This window comes from Rhinopithecus roxellana, chromosome 1 (assembly GCF_007565055.1).
Source record: "Rhinopithecus roxellana isolate Shanxi Qingling chromosome 1, ASM756505v1, whole genome shotgun sequence".
NCBI lineage: Eukaryota > Metazoa > Chordata > Mammalia > Primates > Cercopithecidae > Rhinopithecus > Rhinopithecus roxellana.
The window spans coordinates 144,350,116-144,370,082 of record NC_044549.1 but is presented as its reverse complement, the minus strand read 5'-3'; the positions used below and the strand labels follow the sequence as shown (position 1 = coordinate 144,370,082).

Here is a 19,967-nt window from a genome sequence, read left to right as displayed (position 1 = left end):
CGGCTGACTATGAACTTCCTAGCATCGTATTTTACCACATATCACTAGCCTGGGAAAATATCAGAATTTAAACTTTGAAGTATGGTTTCTACTGAATACATACTGTTTTTACACATCATAAAGTCAAAAAATTGTAAGTCAAAAATGGTAAGGCAGGAACCATTTGTATTGAAAAACCTTGAAAAAATCCACAATAAAATAAAATTCAGTATTTAAAATGAATGCATGGTCTGGTATGTATCAAAATCCAAATGTGTATTTTTCAGGTGTGATTAGCTAAAACAGGATGGACTTTTTACTTAATCTGAAGAAAAACAAACACTATCCCTAGCATAGAAACTAGTCCCCTCTTTCCATTCTTGTTTCATGAGCTTCATTCTTCCGGAGAAATGATAAAAACATTATCCTAAATCCATATTTTAAATGTAAAATAAACTTTAAAATGATAATTTTATATAAATACCTGGTTATATCATTATATTAATATGTATTTCAAAATATACACTGAATAATTTTTATTTAATATAACTTGCTAATTTTAAGTGAATTTCCCCTAAACATTTGGCACTGTTTTTACACTATAATGCAGAAAACTGAAAATGAGTTTCAGCATATAATTTTAAGCCAAGTATCTGTTAACAACATACTTTTAGTAAAAGTAGCCAAACGAATATCTGTAGACTGGAAGATCAATGCTGGACTTGAAGAGTAAGCTTATGTATTTTGTTTTACAAGGATATTTGGATTAAAATTGAGTTAAAATGAACTCCAATTGGAAAATCTTTTTAGGCAGTTTGGACAACTGGCAGAAACATGCTAAAAATGTAAATAAGGACTCCTTTCCACCACAGATGCTTCCTCAATGATGGAATATCCAACTGCAGTTTTAACAAATATCTTGTTAATCTGATGATCAGTTGTGCTAAGCGTCAGAATCCATTTGAGTTTAATTAAGTTATTCACATTTGCCAAATTAATACATAAGAAAATTGGAACTTTTGGGCTTCGTTTTTGCCATCAATATATGTAAATGGATAGGTCACTAAAAATGTTGCCAACAACAAAAGCACACTGTTTATTATCTTCCATCTATGTGCTGGACACAATGCTAAATATTTCACATGTATTAACTCATTACATGTAATAACTTTGAGGTACAGATAACTATTATCCCTAGTAAGCTATTTCACAAATGAGGAAACAGAGACAAAGAGGGATTAAGTCATTTGCTGAAGGTCACATAGCTAATAACAGGTAAAGTTGAGTTTCAAACTCCCAAAACACAAGCCCTTAACTCCTATCTCCCATACACAATTTTCCCTGGTGAAGGCCAGGGAAATATATATATACACACACACACATATATATATATCTCCTTTATATATATCCACATACACACGTATGTGGCCTTCAAATATATATATTCACTCTAATTATCCAGTCAGCATAACCATATGCAATGACAGATGCTAAGCACAAAAGATAACATCAGAGTTTAACAGTACCATGGTCTATTTCATTAAATCTGCCTAACTTGAATTTTTAAATAGCTTATTATTATGTGTTGACAACTAATACGGGATATTATTTTTATTCAAATAAAATAACATTATTTCTTAAAATCTTTTAAAAGACTGTTTAAATTATTTATTCTAAATTCTGGCTTGTCCACACAATGTTTTTCAAGTAAATCAGCTGTTTAATCACTGCATACAATGTCACTCTCATGTGCTTTCCAGCCAAGGCACATGCTGCTTATCTTGTCTTGGACATCCTTCTTCTTACTTTTCCTACCTTCTTGAAAAACAGATCCTTTATTTTCAGGTCAAGCTCTATCTACTTGTGTCATACCTTTCAAGTTCCATGGCTCAAGTACTTGCCACAGAGTAGGAGTCACAAAAAATACTGACTCATAGCTCCTGTATAATTCCTTTTCAGATCATTAGGAGCAGATCCCAACAATTTAATTCAACCTGTAAGCACCTTTTGGCTTTCATACTTTTAACTTAAGACACATTACCATTTGTTTATAATTTTTACAAATTTCTGGACAGTAATAATTTTTTAAGATTCCTTATTGTCGAACATAATATCAAATAATATAATAAGAAGAATATTCTACTACCAAGAGCTAGGGTTTTACATTTAATATTGTTATTAGCTCTTTATTAGATGTGCAGCATTCTAACTCAGAGTCCAGTTAAAACTGCCATTAAATAAACCTAACAATATAGATTTAAGTCAGAAATGATTATGGCTAAGTTCTCTAAAACTATAACATAATATACAAATATTAGTATATATAATCATTACATTCTTTGAAGAGGAAACTGCTTTTTACCTATGTGTTATATTTAAAACTGCAAATGATGCTGCAGTACCTTCAATGATAACTGCATACCATGCTCATGGATAGGAAGAATCAATATCATGAAAATGGCCATACTGCCCAAGGTAATTTATAGATTCAATGCCATCCCCATCAAGCTATCAATGAGTTTCTTCACAAAATTGGAAAAAACTGCTTTAAAGTTCATATGGAACCAAAAAAGAGCCCGCATTGCCAAGACAATCCTAAGTCAAAAGAACAAAGCTAGAGGCATCACACTACCTGACTTCAAACTATACTACAAGGCTACAGTAACCAAAACAGCATGGTACTGGTACCAAAACAGAGCTATAGACCAATGGAACAGAACAGAGTCCTCAGAAATAATACCACACATCTACAGCCATCTGATCTTTGACAAACCTGAGAGAAACAAGAAATGGGGAAAGGATTCCCTATTTAATAAATGGTGCTGGGAAAACTGGCTAGCCATAAGTAGAAAGCTGAAACTGGATCCTTTCCTTACTCCTTATACGAAAATTAATTCAAGATGGATTAGAGACTTAAATGTTAGACCGAATACCATAAAAACCCTAGAAGAAAACCTAGGGAATACCATTCAGGACATAGGCATGGGCAAGGACTTCATGTCTAAAACACCAAAAGCAATGGCAACAAAAGCCAAAATTGACAATGGATCTAATTAAACTGAAGAGCTTCTGCACAGCAAAAGAAACTACCAACAGAGTGAACAAGCAACCTACAGAATGGGAGAAAATTTTTGCAATCTACTCATCTGACAAAGGGCTAATATCCAGAACCTACAAAGAACTCAAACAAATTTGCAAGAAAAAAACAAACAACCCCATCAAAAAGTGGGCAAAGAATATGAACAGACATTTCTCAAAAGAAGACATTCATACAGCCAACAGACACATGAAAAAATTCTCATCATCACTGGCCATCAGAGAGATGCAAATCAAAACCACAATGAGATACCATCTCACACCAGTTAGAATGGCAATCATTAAAAAGTCAGGAAACAACAGGTGCTGGAGAGGATGTGGGGAAATAGGAACACTTTTACACTGTTGGTGGGATTGTAAACTAGTTCAACCATTATGGAAAACAGTATGGCAATTCCTCAAGGATCTAGAACTAGAAGTACCATATGACCCAGCCATCTCATTACTGGGTATATACCCAAAGGATTATAAATCATGCTGCTATAAAGACACATGCACGTGTATGTTTATTGCAGCACTATTCACAATAGCAAAGACTTGGAATCAACCCAAATGTCCATCAGTGACAGACTGGATTAAGAAAATGTGGCACATATACACCATGGAATACTATACAGCCATAAAAAAGGATGAATTTGTGCCCTTTGTAGGGACATGGATGCAGCTGGAAACCATCATTCTCAGCAAACTATCGCAAGAACAGAAAACCAAACACCGTATGTTCTCACTCATAGGTGGGAACTGAACAATGAGATCACTTGGACTTGGGAAGGGGAACATCACACACCGGGGCCTATCACGGGGAGGGGGGAGGGAGGAGGGATTGCATTGGGAGTTATACTTGACGTAAATGACGAGTTGATGGGTGCTGACAAGTTGATGGGTGCAGCACACCAACATGGCACAAGTATACATATGTAACAAACCTGCACGTTATGCACATGTACCCTAGAACTTAAAGTATAATAACAAAAAAAAAAGAAAATATGTCTAAATTAAGAGAATGTCTATATTATGAAATAGTTTCAAATAAATAATTCACTCATTAAATATTTGTTGAGTGCCTACCACACTGCAGGCATAATTCTAGGTGGTAGGCACACAGCAGTGAGTAAAACTAAACTTCTACCCTCATGAAGTTTACATTGCAGATAAGTAGAAAATAAACAAATATATATTAAATGATGATCAATATTACATAGACAAAAGAAATAGCTTCACAAAACTGGAAAGTGTAAATTAGCTTTTACTATTTTATAAAGGGCTATCAGTGTAGGTAACATTTGAGTTGATATTTATTGATATGAGGAAACTGTGAGGGAAGACTATTTATTGGAAAAAAAATTAAAGGCTCAATTTTGAACACGTTAAAATAGTGATGCCTATTAGACATTCATATAAAGGTGCTGAGTAGGTAGACTGAGCCAAAATTTCAGGGGAGAGGTATAAGGTGAATGTGTAAATTCGGGGATGATCAATATAGATAGGGTCTTTAAAGCCAAGAGAGTGGTTGATACTGCTAAAGAGTAAGTGTAGATGGACAAGATTAGAGCCCTGTGGCATTCCAACATTAAGAGGTCAATACAGAAAACCGGCAAAGAAGACAGAGAAGAAACTGATATCAATGTCAAATGAAATCAAGAAATCATAGTGTCCAAGAGGGAGCCAACTGAAGAAAATCATCGATAAGGAGAGGGATACTGTACTATAAAATATTCCTAATACATTAAGAACTGAGAACTGACCATTGTATATGAGAATGTGGAAGTCACTGATTGACCTTGACAAACAGTTCCTGGATAGTAGTGGGGACCCAAGACTGAATGGAGAGAATTCAAGAGAGAATGGGAACCCAGTAATTCCAGTTCTGGGTGTATACTGAAAGCAATGTCTTAAAGAGGTATTTGTAAACTTATGTTCATAGCAGCATGACTCACAATAACCAAAAGGGGGAAGCAACCCAAGTGTCCACCAATGGACGAACAATTAAGCAAAATGTGGCACATCCATACAAAGGAATATTATTCAGCCTTACAAAACAAAGAAATCCTGCCATTCCACAATATGAATAAGCCTTGAGGATATTATGCTAGGTGAAATAAGCCAGCAAACAGTGTATGATTTTACTTATACGAGGTAGAGTAGTCAAAATCTCAGAGACAGAAAGTAAAATACTATTTACTAGGGACTGGGGGGAATAGGGATGGGGAAGTGATTGTTTAATGGATATACAGTTTCAGTTTTGCAAGATGAAAACAGTTATGTGAATGAACGCTGGTGATGGTAGCATAACAATGTTAATATACTTAACGCTACTAAACTGTATACTTAAAATAGCTAAGTTGATACATTTTATGTTATATGTATTTCACCATAATTTTGTAAATGTTCATGAAATTGGTACCAATGAGAAGTTAAAGAGCAGTCAGAAGTCATAATTTCCTGTAACTTTTTCATTTCACCTTCATTTTATTGTTTTTTTTTTTTTTTTTTTTTTTTTTTTTTTTTTTTTTTGAGACATAGTCTCACTCTGTCCCCCAAGCTGGAGTGCAGTGGCGCGATCTCGGCTCACCACAAGCTCTGCCTCCCGGGTTCACGCCATTCTCCTGTCTCAGCCTCCTGAGTAGCTGGGACTACAGGGGCCCGCCACCATGCCTGGCTAATTTTTTGTGTTTTTAATAGAGACGGAGTTTCACCGTGTTAGCCAGGATGGTCTTCATCTCCTGACCTCGTGATCCGCCCACCTCGGCCTCCCAAAGAGCTGGGATTACAGGCCTGAGCCACCATGCCCAGCCTTCACTTTATAGCTTTTAAGAGAAGAATATAGGCCGGTCGCTGGTGGCTCACACCTGTAATCCCAGCACTTTGGGAGGCCAAGGTGGGTGGATCATGAGGTCAGGAGATTGAGACCATCCTGACTAACACGGTGAAGCCCCATTTCTACTAAAAACACAAAAAATTAGCTGGGCGTGGTGGTAGGTGCCTGTAATTCCAGCTACTTGGGAGGCTGAGGAAGGAGAATTGCTTGAACTCGGGAGGAAGAGCTTGCATTGAGCCGAGATTGCGCCACTACACTCAAGCCTGGGCGACAGAGCCAGACTCCCTCTCAAAAAAAAAAAAAAAAAAAAAAAAAAAGAGAGAGAGAGAGAGAGAAGAAGAAGAATATATGTCACTTGTGAGAAGAGAAAAGAAAAAAAAGACATACACAAATGTCCATAGCAGCCTTAAACATAATAGCAAAAATACTGAAACAATCCAAATGTCATTCAATATACGCATGGATAAACAAACTGTGTTATCACTGTACAATGGAATACTGCTCCATAATACAAATGAACACATTACCGATAAATTTAACATGGATGAATCACCATGTGGAGCAAAAGAAGCCAAAAATATATACTATATCATTCCATTTACATAAAGTTCAAGAACAGATATCACCAAATCTATAGTGTTAAAAATCAGGACAGTAGTGGCCTTGGTGTTGGGGATTGATTGGAAAAGGCACATGAGAACTTTCCGGGATAAAGGTAATCTTCTACGTCTTGATAGAGGTGGACACATTAATCAAAAGGCATCTGACTGTACATTGAAGTCCATCCATTTCATAGTAAATTATGCCTCAATATTAAAAAAAATAGACAATGGGAGGATACAATATGATGACAGCAAGTATAGACAACTCTTCAGAAGAGTTTTACAATAATGGGGTGCAGACTTGGAGGTCAAAAAGAATTTTTTGTTTGTTTGTTTGTTTTAAATTTAAAATGTAAAATTTTGGTTTGGTTTTGCTTTTGGATGGGAGATACTGCAGCATGTTTGTGTGCTAATAGGTATGATTCAGAGGAGCTGGGACAAGGTCTAGGGTGATGTCTTTAAACGAAAATGAGAGGATGAAATTCAGAGAATAAGTACAGGTGTTGGCTGTCCCCAGCAGCATGCATGCTCAACCCACAATAACAGTAATGAAGAAAAAGTATATGGCTACCAAGCAAGTTAAGTTGGGAGAGGTGTATGAGGCCATGTGAAAATTCTAGCTGCTTAATATACCTACTACACAGTATATGTATATAAATACCATATAGTGTACATACTAGTAGAGCAGCTTTGTTTTCACACTGTCCACAAACTTTCCCATTTATCTTGGGTTTTTCACATTCTGAAGAATTTGCCCTTTTATAATTAACTCTTGGTTTCACTGACTCTGCAAGAAAAAAAAAATGTTACTCCAATTATTTAAAAATATAATGTTAAGTTTTCCAATTGATAAATTAATGAAACTATGCACACTTCCCATCTCTGGATCTAACTGAAGCCCACATAGAACAAATTCTAAACATTTATAATTATACATATTCATAATACATATATGTATATAAATATATATTATATATATTTCTAATTTTTTTCTGTCAAATTATATTAATCATGCAACATTAAATGTGTTTACTATCCTCCAGAAAAACATCTTATTTCCTTGAGAATCATTATAAATTCAAATTATATTTTTGGTTTTGCTATTATTAAACAATCTATTAAAATATAAAGCAATTTTTCTTTTTTTAAAAATTTTCTAGAGTGAAATTTTAATTTATAATTTACTCTGCTAAATTATCTTCCTTATTAAAACATTACATCAATAAAATTTAAGGAACAGTGCTGTAAAAGTCCTCACTTTTGAAAAATACTATTATTATAATCATGTATTAAGTTTACTTTTTTGGCACAAAAGCCCCCCAAAATACCCGAATAAAATTTATGTTGAAAATCAATGTGTCATGATTTGGGGGTTTAGAATCTTTATACTGCATGAACAATTCTAAAACTTTAACTTTATTTGTAACTCAAATGTAAAAGAAAGGAATGTCTTTAGCATTTAATAACATGATGATAAACTATTTACCTTGAATCTGTTCCTTCAGTAATTTTAATTTCGCTTTTCCAGCAGAAAACTGTATTGATAAAATAGACACTATTTGTCAGGTGTATATTATCTTATTCAGTGACAGTTTAAGTTACTAACAAAAGCATAAGAAAGCTGTAGCTTTGGTGCATTTTGAACAAAAATTTATTTTTAAAGAATAATATAAAATTAATAGGAGATCATCATTAAAGCATATGTGTACCTTTTAATTAATCTAATAGAAATCATAAAAAAGAAAATAAATTTTAAAAATATACATAAACCAATTTTTGAAAACATAAATTGTCTTTTAAACAAAAATCATTATATGTCATTATGTAATGATTTTAGGAAAGTGCTAGTGTTCAAATTTTGTAAAGGTTTAATACATCTTTTCTATTTCTGCTCTTTCTGAGACACACAGTCTAACATTTGTGTAAGCTGAATCTAAACTGAATTGTGACCAATCTATTCTGCTTACATTACTATAGAAACCATATTATTTTACTTGCCCAATTTAGAGAACTACATGTGTAGGCATCACAGACTTATTCTTCAAAAGTGTTATTTGTGATCCCTGACTTTCCTAAATATTAGTCAAAAAAAAAAAAAAAGTGAATAAATAAGATTCACTGCTAGATATTTCAAATATATCATCACTTAAAATTTGGGCATTTTAATATTTTAGGAAATAAAATACACTTGCCAATTGAACATGCTTGCCTTGATCTTATTAAAACCAACATTTAAAGTACACAAATGAGAATGAAGGATGGTATGCATTTATATAGATACTGTCAATTCAGGCCTAGTTTTCAATTTGCAACTTGGATGCTCAATTGCTCAATTTGTACGTGAGAATATGAGAACAATGGCTGCCTCTGTATCTATGGCTGTACCAACTGCAGTCATCTGAAAATGTGGGCCTAATTATTCTCGGTGAATCTAGTGGTTTTGCTTCAAAGGGGCAGTTATTTTTCACATTCTTCAAAGTAACTGCTCAGATGCTATGTAACAAACATAGCAGAAAAGAAAACAAGATTGAAATAATCAATTTTTCTATGAACCACACTTTTATTTTTAAACTGCTAATGTTATCCAAGTTACAGATAATCTAATCTTATTTTTCATAACCAAATTATCCAGTATGATTACTTTAATGATACATCTGAATTGAAACATGATCAGTGTGATTATAGGCTACCCTGCATGGAATGGATAGATATGCCCAAGCAAAATGAACCCATTATTCAGGAAATTGTATAATTTGTTTTTACTATTATGATTAATATTGTTCTGCTCTATGAACATAGCCATATTTATTTCAAGTAATTCAAATTGCATAAAAATATTTCAGTGAACAAACTGCTAGCTGCTATTTTTAGACAAATAGAATTTCCTCATAGGTCTGATTTTTATCCATTTGGGAAAGGGTTGGAGGTAGGGTTGAACCAAGGATACACATACTTACACAAACACACATATACACATATACACACATGTACATACACATATATAATACATGCATATCTATATGTACATATAGATAGAAAGATGGATATCTGTATATGTTTGTATATACAAGCGTCAGGAACTTATATACTAAAGCATATGACTTATTAATGTGCTGACTCCCCCACCAGTAGGTATTGAAGGGGTGCTATCAGGGGGCAGGAAATCTTAGTGCATTTACCACACAGACATATTATCTAAGCCACTGGGGTCAGACTATGCTGTCATTATCAGCCTCCCTGGCATTCACAAATACCTCCGAACTCCCACCAATGCCTTCATCTGCCACACTGAGCCCAAACTTCTCCCACAAGTCATCTTTCAGACGTTCTCACTGTCAACCCAATTAGCTACTGAAACTTTGCAATTCTGTACTAATTGTCGTTCCTTCCAAGCCCCTACTGCCATTCCATGGAGCTTCTATTAAATAGTCATTTATGTATCTTATGCTTTCAACCTTTCTCAAAAATGTTTCACTCAAAAGTTTACATCAACTGAAAGCCACCTTTACTTAGACACAGTCTTCACCAAAGCACTTCCCATAGGACCTAGCTCCTTTCCACTTCCTTTCACACACCAGGAGAGAGAAAAATTTTCCATTTGCTCTTCAGTGCTGCTTCCAGAATATGATTCTGCTATTATGATTCAGCAAAGTTGCCTCTACTGGAGGTCCCCACCATCCACTTATTGCCTGTGTCAATATCTAGGATCTCTTCCACCTGAACTTCAGCCACCTGCTCAGTATTTCTCTCCATCACATTTCTGCTTGACAGTCTTAGAGACTTCAATGTACGTGTTCACCTGACATCCTGGTTTGAAGACCCTCCAACATGCTGGCTACTGTGAACATCTAAATGCCTCTTCAGCCACCTCACCGTTATGACCAAATCTGGCACGTAAGCAGCATTCTGAATAGCCACACTTTCAAAATCTCAGACTGAAAACTTTTTCAGTGCCAACATCAATCACCTTATCTCTTCCCTCTGATACCTCTAATATCTATGTACCATTGTGATAAAAATAATACTATAGAGTCTCCTACAAATCCATGCTGAACAACCTCAGTAGGCTCTATGGCTCTTTGGCAATCCATTTACTCATTTGCTGCTAATCCCCAATCACAACTCCCAGAGCGGCTACTCCAAATCTCTTCATTCCCAAGAACTCAAATTCATCCCATTTCCCTTCATTCACCTGAGAAAATGATATTGTCTTCAACTGTCCTAAGAAAGCTGAGGTCTTCCTATTAAAATGTTTCAGTGTCCTACCTCACCACTTGTCAAAAAAATCTCTAAAATTTATTTTCATTGCCACCTGTTTTTTCTTCCACCTTTCTTGTCTCACACAAAAATATGTCTTCCTTCCTTGGTGAAGGCCTCTTTAATGAACCACCTCTTCAAAGACCACCCACCAAGCAACTGGCACCTCTTTCATCCACATTTTTAGTCTTTCCTCTACTAAGATGTCCATCTTTCATTCTACAAACTGGCTCACATCATCTTGCCAATTCTAGAAAAGAATTTAATAAAGGCTTTCCTTGATTCTATTAAACCCTTGAAAGGTCACCCTCTACTTTCATGCTGGTTGCAACAATAGTCTTTACTCACTGCTTCCCACCCTTTTCTTTTCAACCAGTTGAAATCTACTCTTTTATTTAATATTGACACACTCATCACATTTAGGGCTTTTAAATATTTTCCTTATCCAGGAATAGACATTTTAATGTAATGTTTAGGTATCATTACAAAGTGGTTTCACATATTTCAAAGAGTTTTTGACATTGCTCAAAAGCTCTTTGAAGTAGTAGGTATTATTATGCAAGTATACAAATGTGGTAATAGAGGCTTGGAAAGGTTAAGTGAATGTTAATCTATATAATCTAATACAGAGTTTCCAGACCTCAGCATCACTGACATTTGGAGCTAAATAATTCTTTGTTGTGGGGGTTGTCAAGTGCATTGTAGGATGTTTAGCAGCACCCCTGGCCCTTACTCATTATATATCTTTAGGAAAAAAACACACATAAAAATAACAACAACAAAAAAGTATGTCTCTCAATGTTAACAACTGAAAATGTCTCCAGACATTGTCAAATATCTCCTGCGAAGCAAAATTGTCCTCTAGAGAAACACTGGTCTAAATAGATACTCAAAACGTTTTTCACTACACAATATATTGGACATTATTGACTTCATATTTTCTAAAAATGTTCTCCTTTACTTTTGTCCTTATAACATTGAACTACTTCGATTTTACTTCTGCCATTCTTTTTCTTCTCAATCTCTCTTCACTAGGGAGCTGACAAATTATCTTAGACAAGCCTGAGAGCTTATATGTTAAATCTTGGCCCTGACTTTTGACCTTGAGTGAGTTATTTAATTTTTTTGATGTTAAATTATTTCATCTGTGAAACTGGAATAATAATAACATCCTCTTAGGAGTGATATAAGCACTTAATGAGATAAGAAAGGAAAAGAAGTTAAACCGTTGACTGGTATTAACACTTATTGAGCTTATTGAGTGAATATTAAAGTTCTCTTTGCCTATATAGTTTACACACTGGCATTCTTTAAGCTTTATTCTTTATACCTCTCTACTTTTTACAAATCCCTAGGGAGTACATTTACTCCCTTAACTTCAACTTTCTTGAAAATTCGAACAAAACTCTAAATGTAAACCCTATACTTTTCTGAGTCCCTTCTTTATGCTGTCTCTTAGTCAATCCAGCCTGTAATATCAATTATATGTTTGACTTCCTCTTCTCCTTTCTTACTCTTTAATGGTTCCACATTTTTCTTTATATATGTTTTTCTACCCTTTTAATTCAGCCTCCTTTCATCTGACCTATAGATTCTTTTAATAGTCTTATAAATAGCCTGTTTCTAGTGAGATAAGTTTTTTTAATTTTGGGGGTTAAAACTTTTATAATTGATTTTTCCCTAAGATAGGGAAATGACACTAGAGAATAAAATGCTTTCTCAAAGCCAAAAACTTTAGAAGTGCCAAGTAAGATCTTTGTAGATTCCAACTGACCTGATGAAAGTTTAATGATAGGTACATAAAAAACAAAAGCATGTAAGTTAATATTTACAAAGTCATGAATCTTGCACTAAAGAATCCAGAAGCAAAACTGTTTTCTTTATGTAAAAACACTTATCTGATTTTCATCTTCAATATAATATTATATTTTATAGTACACAGTAAAGGAACAGCAATTCTATAACTGGGAAACTGAAAAGCATTTTTTTCTTGGGTATATTTACACATGGAATCAACAGTATATGAATAATACATTAGTATTGAAGCAGAATATAATACACTAAACAAATTTGATATAAAAGTAGGAATAAAGTCTCTCATTTGTTATATTAAACAACATTAGCTTTCACCTTAGTTTAGAAGTATTGAGTTCTATTTTATATACTTTAAACCAGATCCACACTGAATGGAAAAATTCAGTTTGGAATATGGAAAAATTCACTGCAAAGTAAAATTTTGAAATCAGTTTGTAGCTGAAAAACAAAAACATAATTGAATGACGAAAGTTGCATATTACCCTACAAAATAAATCAAAAATTGAATAATACACAAAGTTGTTAAAATAAGGAGAGCATATTCCGAGTATAGAAGAAAATGCAAGACCTAAAACAGAATATCTTCTTGCTTAGCCGAATGCATAAGAATCAAATAGTATCTTCTTACCTTAATAACATTTCCTTTATTTTGTGACATCACATATGATTGATTACCCAATTTGCCCACTTTTCCAGATTTCCAGTAATATTCGCTTGACCTTTAATATATATAAACAAGACAAAATGTAATTACTAAATACATTTCTCCCTTTAATGAAAAGAAATATAGTTTTCCTGTTTCAGAAAATGGAAATTCAGTTGTTAGCATGCAAAAAAAAAAAAAAAAAGCAAAAAATGAAAACGAAATATCAATAATGTCAAAATAGCCTCAGTAATTTTAAAATATAGCTTTATCATATTTGTGACTTTTGTTTAGAAATGAATAAAATGAAATACACAAACACAAATGAAGAATTCTATTTCCTTGATATTCACAATGACTAAAGATAGCTTTTTTAATTTATAGGAAACTTTACGGGTCTTTATGCAATTTTAAAAGCTAAGTGTCCACAAATGTAAAGAAGAAAAGCAAGCAAACCAGTACCCCAAAATATTCAGTGGATCTAGTAAGTGATGAATTCTTTGTTAAAACCTCTAATGATCTCCCACATTGAAACATAACAGAGATTACACAGAAGGCATACTGCAGCTGTACAGTTTTTGAAGCACATTTACTTGAGCATAACAAAATATTTTTGAAGTTATCAAGCCAGAGAGTCCAATTATTATTAAAAATAATACTAAGAAAAACAGTTGCCCAACATCACACAGAATAAATAATTAAGATTTGAGCACTAGACTTCTATCTTCCTGGCTAGTGAGTGGCAGGTTCTCACTCTGGCTATGACATTTAATATCTGTGTGACCTCAGAAAACAATGTAAAAACTCAGTCACGCTTTAAAATGTTAAGAATCATCTAGAAAAGCTTCCACAGCTAAGAAAAACTCACTCATTAGGGTTGATTTCAGCAACTCTGATTCTCAGATGAGTATCATGATCCATTTAGGAGTCCAAACAAAGTTCGAATCAGTGAAGGTAAAAGAATTGGCCACTAGGTCATTAAAAGCAGCAAGACACATAATAAACTTTGTCATCCTGGATGACATACAACATGAGATGCTCTGATTAAATCAATGCTCTAATTATTAGAGGGGCTATGTATATGAGTTATGCATATTTTTCAAAGAATCGGACTCTAAAGATAAATACTACTGCAAGTATAATGAGCACATTTGAATTGTCATTAAAGGTTAAGAAGGTACTTCCAGGTATTTGATGGTCATCACTTTGAGGACTAAACAAAAGTTAATTTAATATACAAACAGTTTGGTGATATTTAGTACCAGCAAATGGACATGAAACATGCACTCTTATACACTGTAGGAAAAGATTATAAACTTTTGACACCTATTTGGAAGACAATTTCTCAATATCTATCACAATGTAAAATGCAAATAACATATTGACCTAAAATTACAGAGGTGGGAATTTATCCCACAAATAGCTTTGCATATGTAAGTGAAAATACATGAAGAAGCATGTTCATGGCAGCATTTATAATCATAAGATACTAAAAACATAATAAAGATCTGAAAAATAAATGCCATTATATCCACACAAAAAATACTATGTAGCCACTAAGAAAATTAGGCTAATTTTCTTATCACATCAAGGCATTCTCATGTGATAAGAGCACTAAGATATATTAAGTAAAATAGTAGGATATGAATTAATTTCCATATTTTTAGATGAACTCATCTGTAAAAATAAAAGTAAAAGACACAATATATTCAACAGATATACTCACTGAAAACAAAATACATTCATACACATGTATATATGTAGACTTATACAAAGATAAGACATTTGTGGAGAAAATTTTTAGTCATTAAAACGGGTGCTAGAAAATGGGCTGGGAGTTAGCCTAGAACTAAGAAAAGAGAATTTCCATCACATAATTATTAGTTCTGTTTGTTATCGTTTATATTATTTTATAAGAAAACAATAAATTCAGTAAAATTAGTACAAATATATAAGCATAATATTAGAAAGTTTTCATTAATAAAATTTCAGCTAACTAGCATTTGCTAAAAATATTTTAAATATACTTAAGGGTTTGAGCAATTCTGATTTTATATATATATATATATATATATATATATATATATATATATATGTGATAGCATTTATTTTTCAGATCTTCATTATGTATATATATATGACCTCTTGCTCCCAAAAGCCTTTGAATAAATAAAAATGACTCTAAACATAAACTGGTGTTTATTGGCTATTGATGGCAATTTTCTGAGAGCAAAAGTAAAGTGTGCACTGCTGTCGTAAACATTCCAGACCATAAATCAATGAGAACCAAAAAGTTAAATAAAAAGGAAATAAGAAAGGATAAGACCCAATAATGTTCAGAAGAAACAAAAGTAATGGTAATTTTAAAAAGCAACATGCCTCATCTAAGTGGCACAAAAACAAAAAAAATAGAAGGCCTTTGCTATTGCTCATTCATTAGTTAAAGTCAGAAACTATCCATCCATTAAATGCTTTTATTGGAATGACAACAGTATATAAAATAGTTCTTTAAATAATTTAGTTGATTCATCTAAAATTCTCTAAGAGTTTCACCCACTCTCTTTCTTCCTTTTCTTTGCTTCTTGCGGATCGGAATTCTTGCAGTTTCTTCTCCATCTCTTGGTTCTCAAACTCTAACTGTACTTTCTCCATTCGCAGTTCTTGAGCATTTCTGAAGACATAAGATTTAAATGGAGTAAGCAGAAAAACAAGCAAAGCCAAAATTATTTTATATAATCTTTTTCTGTTAAATTAGAATCATGAATAATAAATAAAATACTTTACCTATTTCTCTTGTACTACTCTGAAATCTGGTTTTTAAAGTTAGCATTTGCCTTCCACCAAAATCCTGAAGCAAGTTATCTCTTCAAATTTTAGACTTTTGTTTTAATTATTACATTGCTAGGGGTTCAAAATTATAATTAACTTCATATATAAGGCACGTTTTTATATATGCACAAGTATCTATGACGCACAAACAGAAAACAAAATAAAAATATTTTCTAATTTTCATATTGTTTTGCCTCCAATGTAGTCAAGTAGTTTGAACCACAGTATTTAAAACAATAGACAAAACATACATTTTTGCTGAGCTGGTCATCTCCAAAATTTTAAATCTCTACCTTTATGTCATATATGTATGATGAGGGGGAAAAGGTAGTACCTGTTTGAGACCTATTAAGAAGAAAGCCCCGATTAATGGTTTTGGTACAGGAATTTCTGTACAAGAGATTTTTATAATGTCTGAAACTCACTAAGCTTTTGACAAAAGACGTTTTCTTCATTTTATGAAGCCTGGTCATCAGTATTAGCCACTGACTCTTTCTTTCATAGATCTAACCAAACTAATTCTCTAGCTTTTACTATTATAAGTCCAAATCTCTTCCTTCAATATTACATTAGTGTTTTACTACAATCAAGCAGTGTGGGCACCCATGCATGCTATGGCACGGAACAAAATCAAGGCATAATGAAGCTCAGACAGGAGAAATCTTTCTAGAGGTAGCAAGCAATTACCAAAAAGCAAGTGGGCCAAGGATATGTCCCAAGCAGACACAATCCAGGAAGATATACAGAAAGTGATAGGAAGGGCTGTCCAGAGGGTTCAGAGAAACTGGCTAAGATACAGAAAGAGAGGCATTTATTTTCATTGTATCTACTCCACAATGAGTAATGCAGCTACTATGACAAATAAACACTGCTAGGTAATAGGATGTGAAATACAATGGAGCTTCAAGTATTGAGAGGAATAGATAAGCATGAAAGTAATTGAAATATAGTGGAATAGGGCTGTCATTGGGGAAGTACAGGGGACTACCTGGGCACAAAGAAAGAGCACATACCCCAGTCCTGTGAATGCAGAAACAGTTCCTAGAGAAGGCAAAGGATGAGTTGAGACCTAAAGGATGAAAGGACTTAGCCAGTCAAAGGGCAGTGGTGAGTGCAGTGTTCCAGAAAGAAAGGAGTGTGGACACAGGTAGGAAAGAGTAATGGGTGGGTCAAGAAACTAGAAGTTCTCTGTGACCAGATATTAAGTGCAGAATAGGAAAAGTAGCAAAAAATCAAACTGCTGGAGTGGACAGTATCATGAAGAGCCTTGTAAGCCATGATGAGAAATTGGGATTTATATTGCATGAACAATGAGGATCATTAAAGGGTTTTAAGAGAATTAATCAGACTTGCATTTAGAAAGATCACTCAGGCTGTATCAAAGGAAGTCAATTAGACGGTACAAGGCCAGAAGCAAGACAACCAATTAGTAGACTATTCCAGTAATCTAACTAATAGAGAATTTGGGCTAGTCTGACTGAGCAGGCGCAATGGAGAGAAAAACTGAGCTTTTGCGAAATGTAAGAAAATAGAATTAACAAGTTGGAAACTGATCAGAAGTAGGTGACTGATTAGAGAGGGAACAAGGAAGAAATCTAAAATAATCCCATGTTTCTTATTTGAGCTATCAGGAGGATAATAGTGTCTTTTCCAGAAACAGACCATTCTGAAATGGGCTGCAGGTACAGTTCAGGATGAGTCCCACAGTTTATCTCCCTGCCTAAAGTCTTGACAGCCTACCACACTTCACAAACTGCTTACAGGAGAAGAATTGAAAGAACAAATATGATTGTGTCACTCATTTGCTTAGAAGACTTCTGATGTTTTTGAAGTCCCACTGTGGTAGAGGAAAAGGGTAAGGCTGAAGAAAAAGACTGGCCTACTGACCAAGTGGTCAAGTTTATGGTCAAGATTGGATTGTGTGGATCTCACACAAAACAGAGGATTCCTCATGGAGATAATGTTATACACAGAGTTATAAAGGGAAAGCAAGGCCACTGAGGGAAGCTAAGGTTGATCCTCAGCTTTTTTTATTTAATTTATTGTTTAAGAGATTTCTTTAAGATTTCCAAAATGATCAGTTCAGCAAAAATATGTATGTTGCCTATATAGAAAAAAAAAATGCTGTTTTAAATATTATGCATCAAACTATTTTAATATATTAGAGTCAATACAGATGATGTGAAAACTAGAAAATAATTTCTAATCATCAGAACAAACCCAAGGACTAGAAAGATGATTGAAATGGTTTACGGGCTGGGAAAGAGGTCGAGAGGACTGGAAGAACACCAGAACGTCAGACAATGTAAAGACAAAGTCCAACAAGAACAGGCTTGGAACAAGGAAAAAGTGAGAAAGGGAACTCTATGGTAATTACCATGAGTGGGTATTCCTGTGCTGGCTTTTAATGGTTTGTGGATCAGCAAGATGGGCAGGCCAGGGAATAGTGATTCCAACTTATTTCCAAACTCTTTACTATGACATACAAGTTAGTTATCATCTAGACCCTGTTTTTTTCTCCACCTTTCTTCTTAGACAATTGGATATGTCTGAGAAGTCCCCAAAATCATGTGGTCTCTGTGCCTTTGCATAAGTTTCACCCAATAACTACCCAACTAACTGCATCTCTCACTCAGAACTTGGGTACTTCCTCGCTCCTGCTCTAGCAGTTTGAGCCATGTTCTCTCCTAGTCCCTTGCCTGTACACATCGCACCATGCTTCATTCTATATTGTCAATGTAACTGTACTCATTCATATTCTCTGTAAGCTTTTGGAGTGCCAGGACTACCACTTCCCGCTTTTGTAGCCATCATTCCCTAGCACAGTATATAGAAAATGCACACTTAATAAATGTTTGTTGGCTGAATGTTTATGGGTATAGACATATGGCCTGAAATATGTCACTAAAATCAAATAATGTATGCCCCTTTTTCTTTTTCTATTAACAAAATTTGTAGTCCTGGCAATCAGATAGCACCTCTCCCCACCAAAAATATGGTATACTCATAATGATAATGCCATATATTTTTATAACATTTCCAGTCTACACAATGCTTTTATATTCAGTATCTCAAAGGTGAAGAGAGCATTAGAATAGCTTTGAAGATATCAAATAACCACAAAGCTATTAATCTGGATCAAAAAACTCAGAAACTCAAATTAAGAATGGTAGTCTGGCCCGGGTGCAGTGGCTCACACTTGTAATCCCAGCACTTTGGGAGGTAGAGGTGGGAGGATTACTTAAGGTCAGGAGTAAACCAACCTGGCCAACACGGCCAAGCACTGTCTCTATTAAAAATACAAACATTAGCCAGGTGTGGTAGCATGCACCTGTAATACCAGCTACTTGGGCGGCTGAGGCAGGAGAATCGCCTGAGCCCGGGAGGCGGAGGTCGCAGTGAGCCGAGACCGTGCCAGTGCACTCCAGCCTAGTCAAGGGAGCAAGACTTCATCTAAAAACAAACAAACAAAAAAAAAGTCTGTCCTCATCCCATGCTGGCTGCCTCTACTGATATTTAAGAGAAAAATCCCTAAGTATTTCCAGTGACTGTAGGTGACATCGTAGACAAACAGGGAGCTATACTCTCCCATACCCCTGCAAGATCATAAATGCCAGTAATTGTTTGGCTCTGGCTGAATGCATCTCCCTGTCATCTAGGACAGACCTCTCCTAGAAAAGGTCAATTCAACACAATGTCCTTTATGTAAAGGGCTAAAGTATGTAGTGCTTTCTATTTCCTGGTTAGGGGTCTCTCACCCCAATAGTCTCCCTAAATTTCAGGATAATCCTTACTTAACTTTGAATAAGGGCCATGAAAAATATGTTTAACATTCCGTTGCATTACTTTAATAGGTAATGAACCAAACTTTTATAACTTGTCACATTGGTTCTTGTGGAATAAGTATTTTTAATCTTCATTTTTAAAC

The 19,967-nt window shown here is 34.4% G+C and overlaps 1 protein-coding gene across 2 annotated transcripts in view; it reads right to left on the bottom strand.

Annotated features, from left to right (window-relative positions):
- ZBBX (zinc finger B-box domain containing) overlaps positions 1 to 19,967 on the bottom strand; it is a 141,676-nt gene that overhangs the window by 114,158 nt on the left and 7,551 nt on the right. For both annotated transcript variants that reach the window (XM_030938483.1, XM_030938480.1), the window contains exons 5-8: positions 15,768 to 15,881; positions 13,196 to 13,286; positions 7,982 to 8,030; positions 7,173 to 7,282 (exon numbers count right to left, since the gene is read on the bottom strand). In XM_030938483.1, coding sequence (XP_030794343.1) covers positions 7,173 to 7,282; positions 7,982 to 8,030; positions 13,196 to 13,286; positions 15,768 to 15,881 — 364 coding nt within the window. The remainder of the gene's footprint in view (positions 1 to 7,172; positions 7,283 to 7,981; positions 8,031 to 13,195; positions 13,287 to 15,767; positions 15,882 to 19,967) is intronic.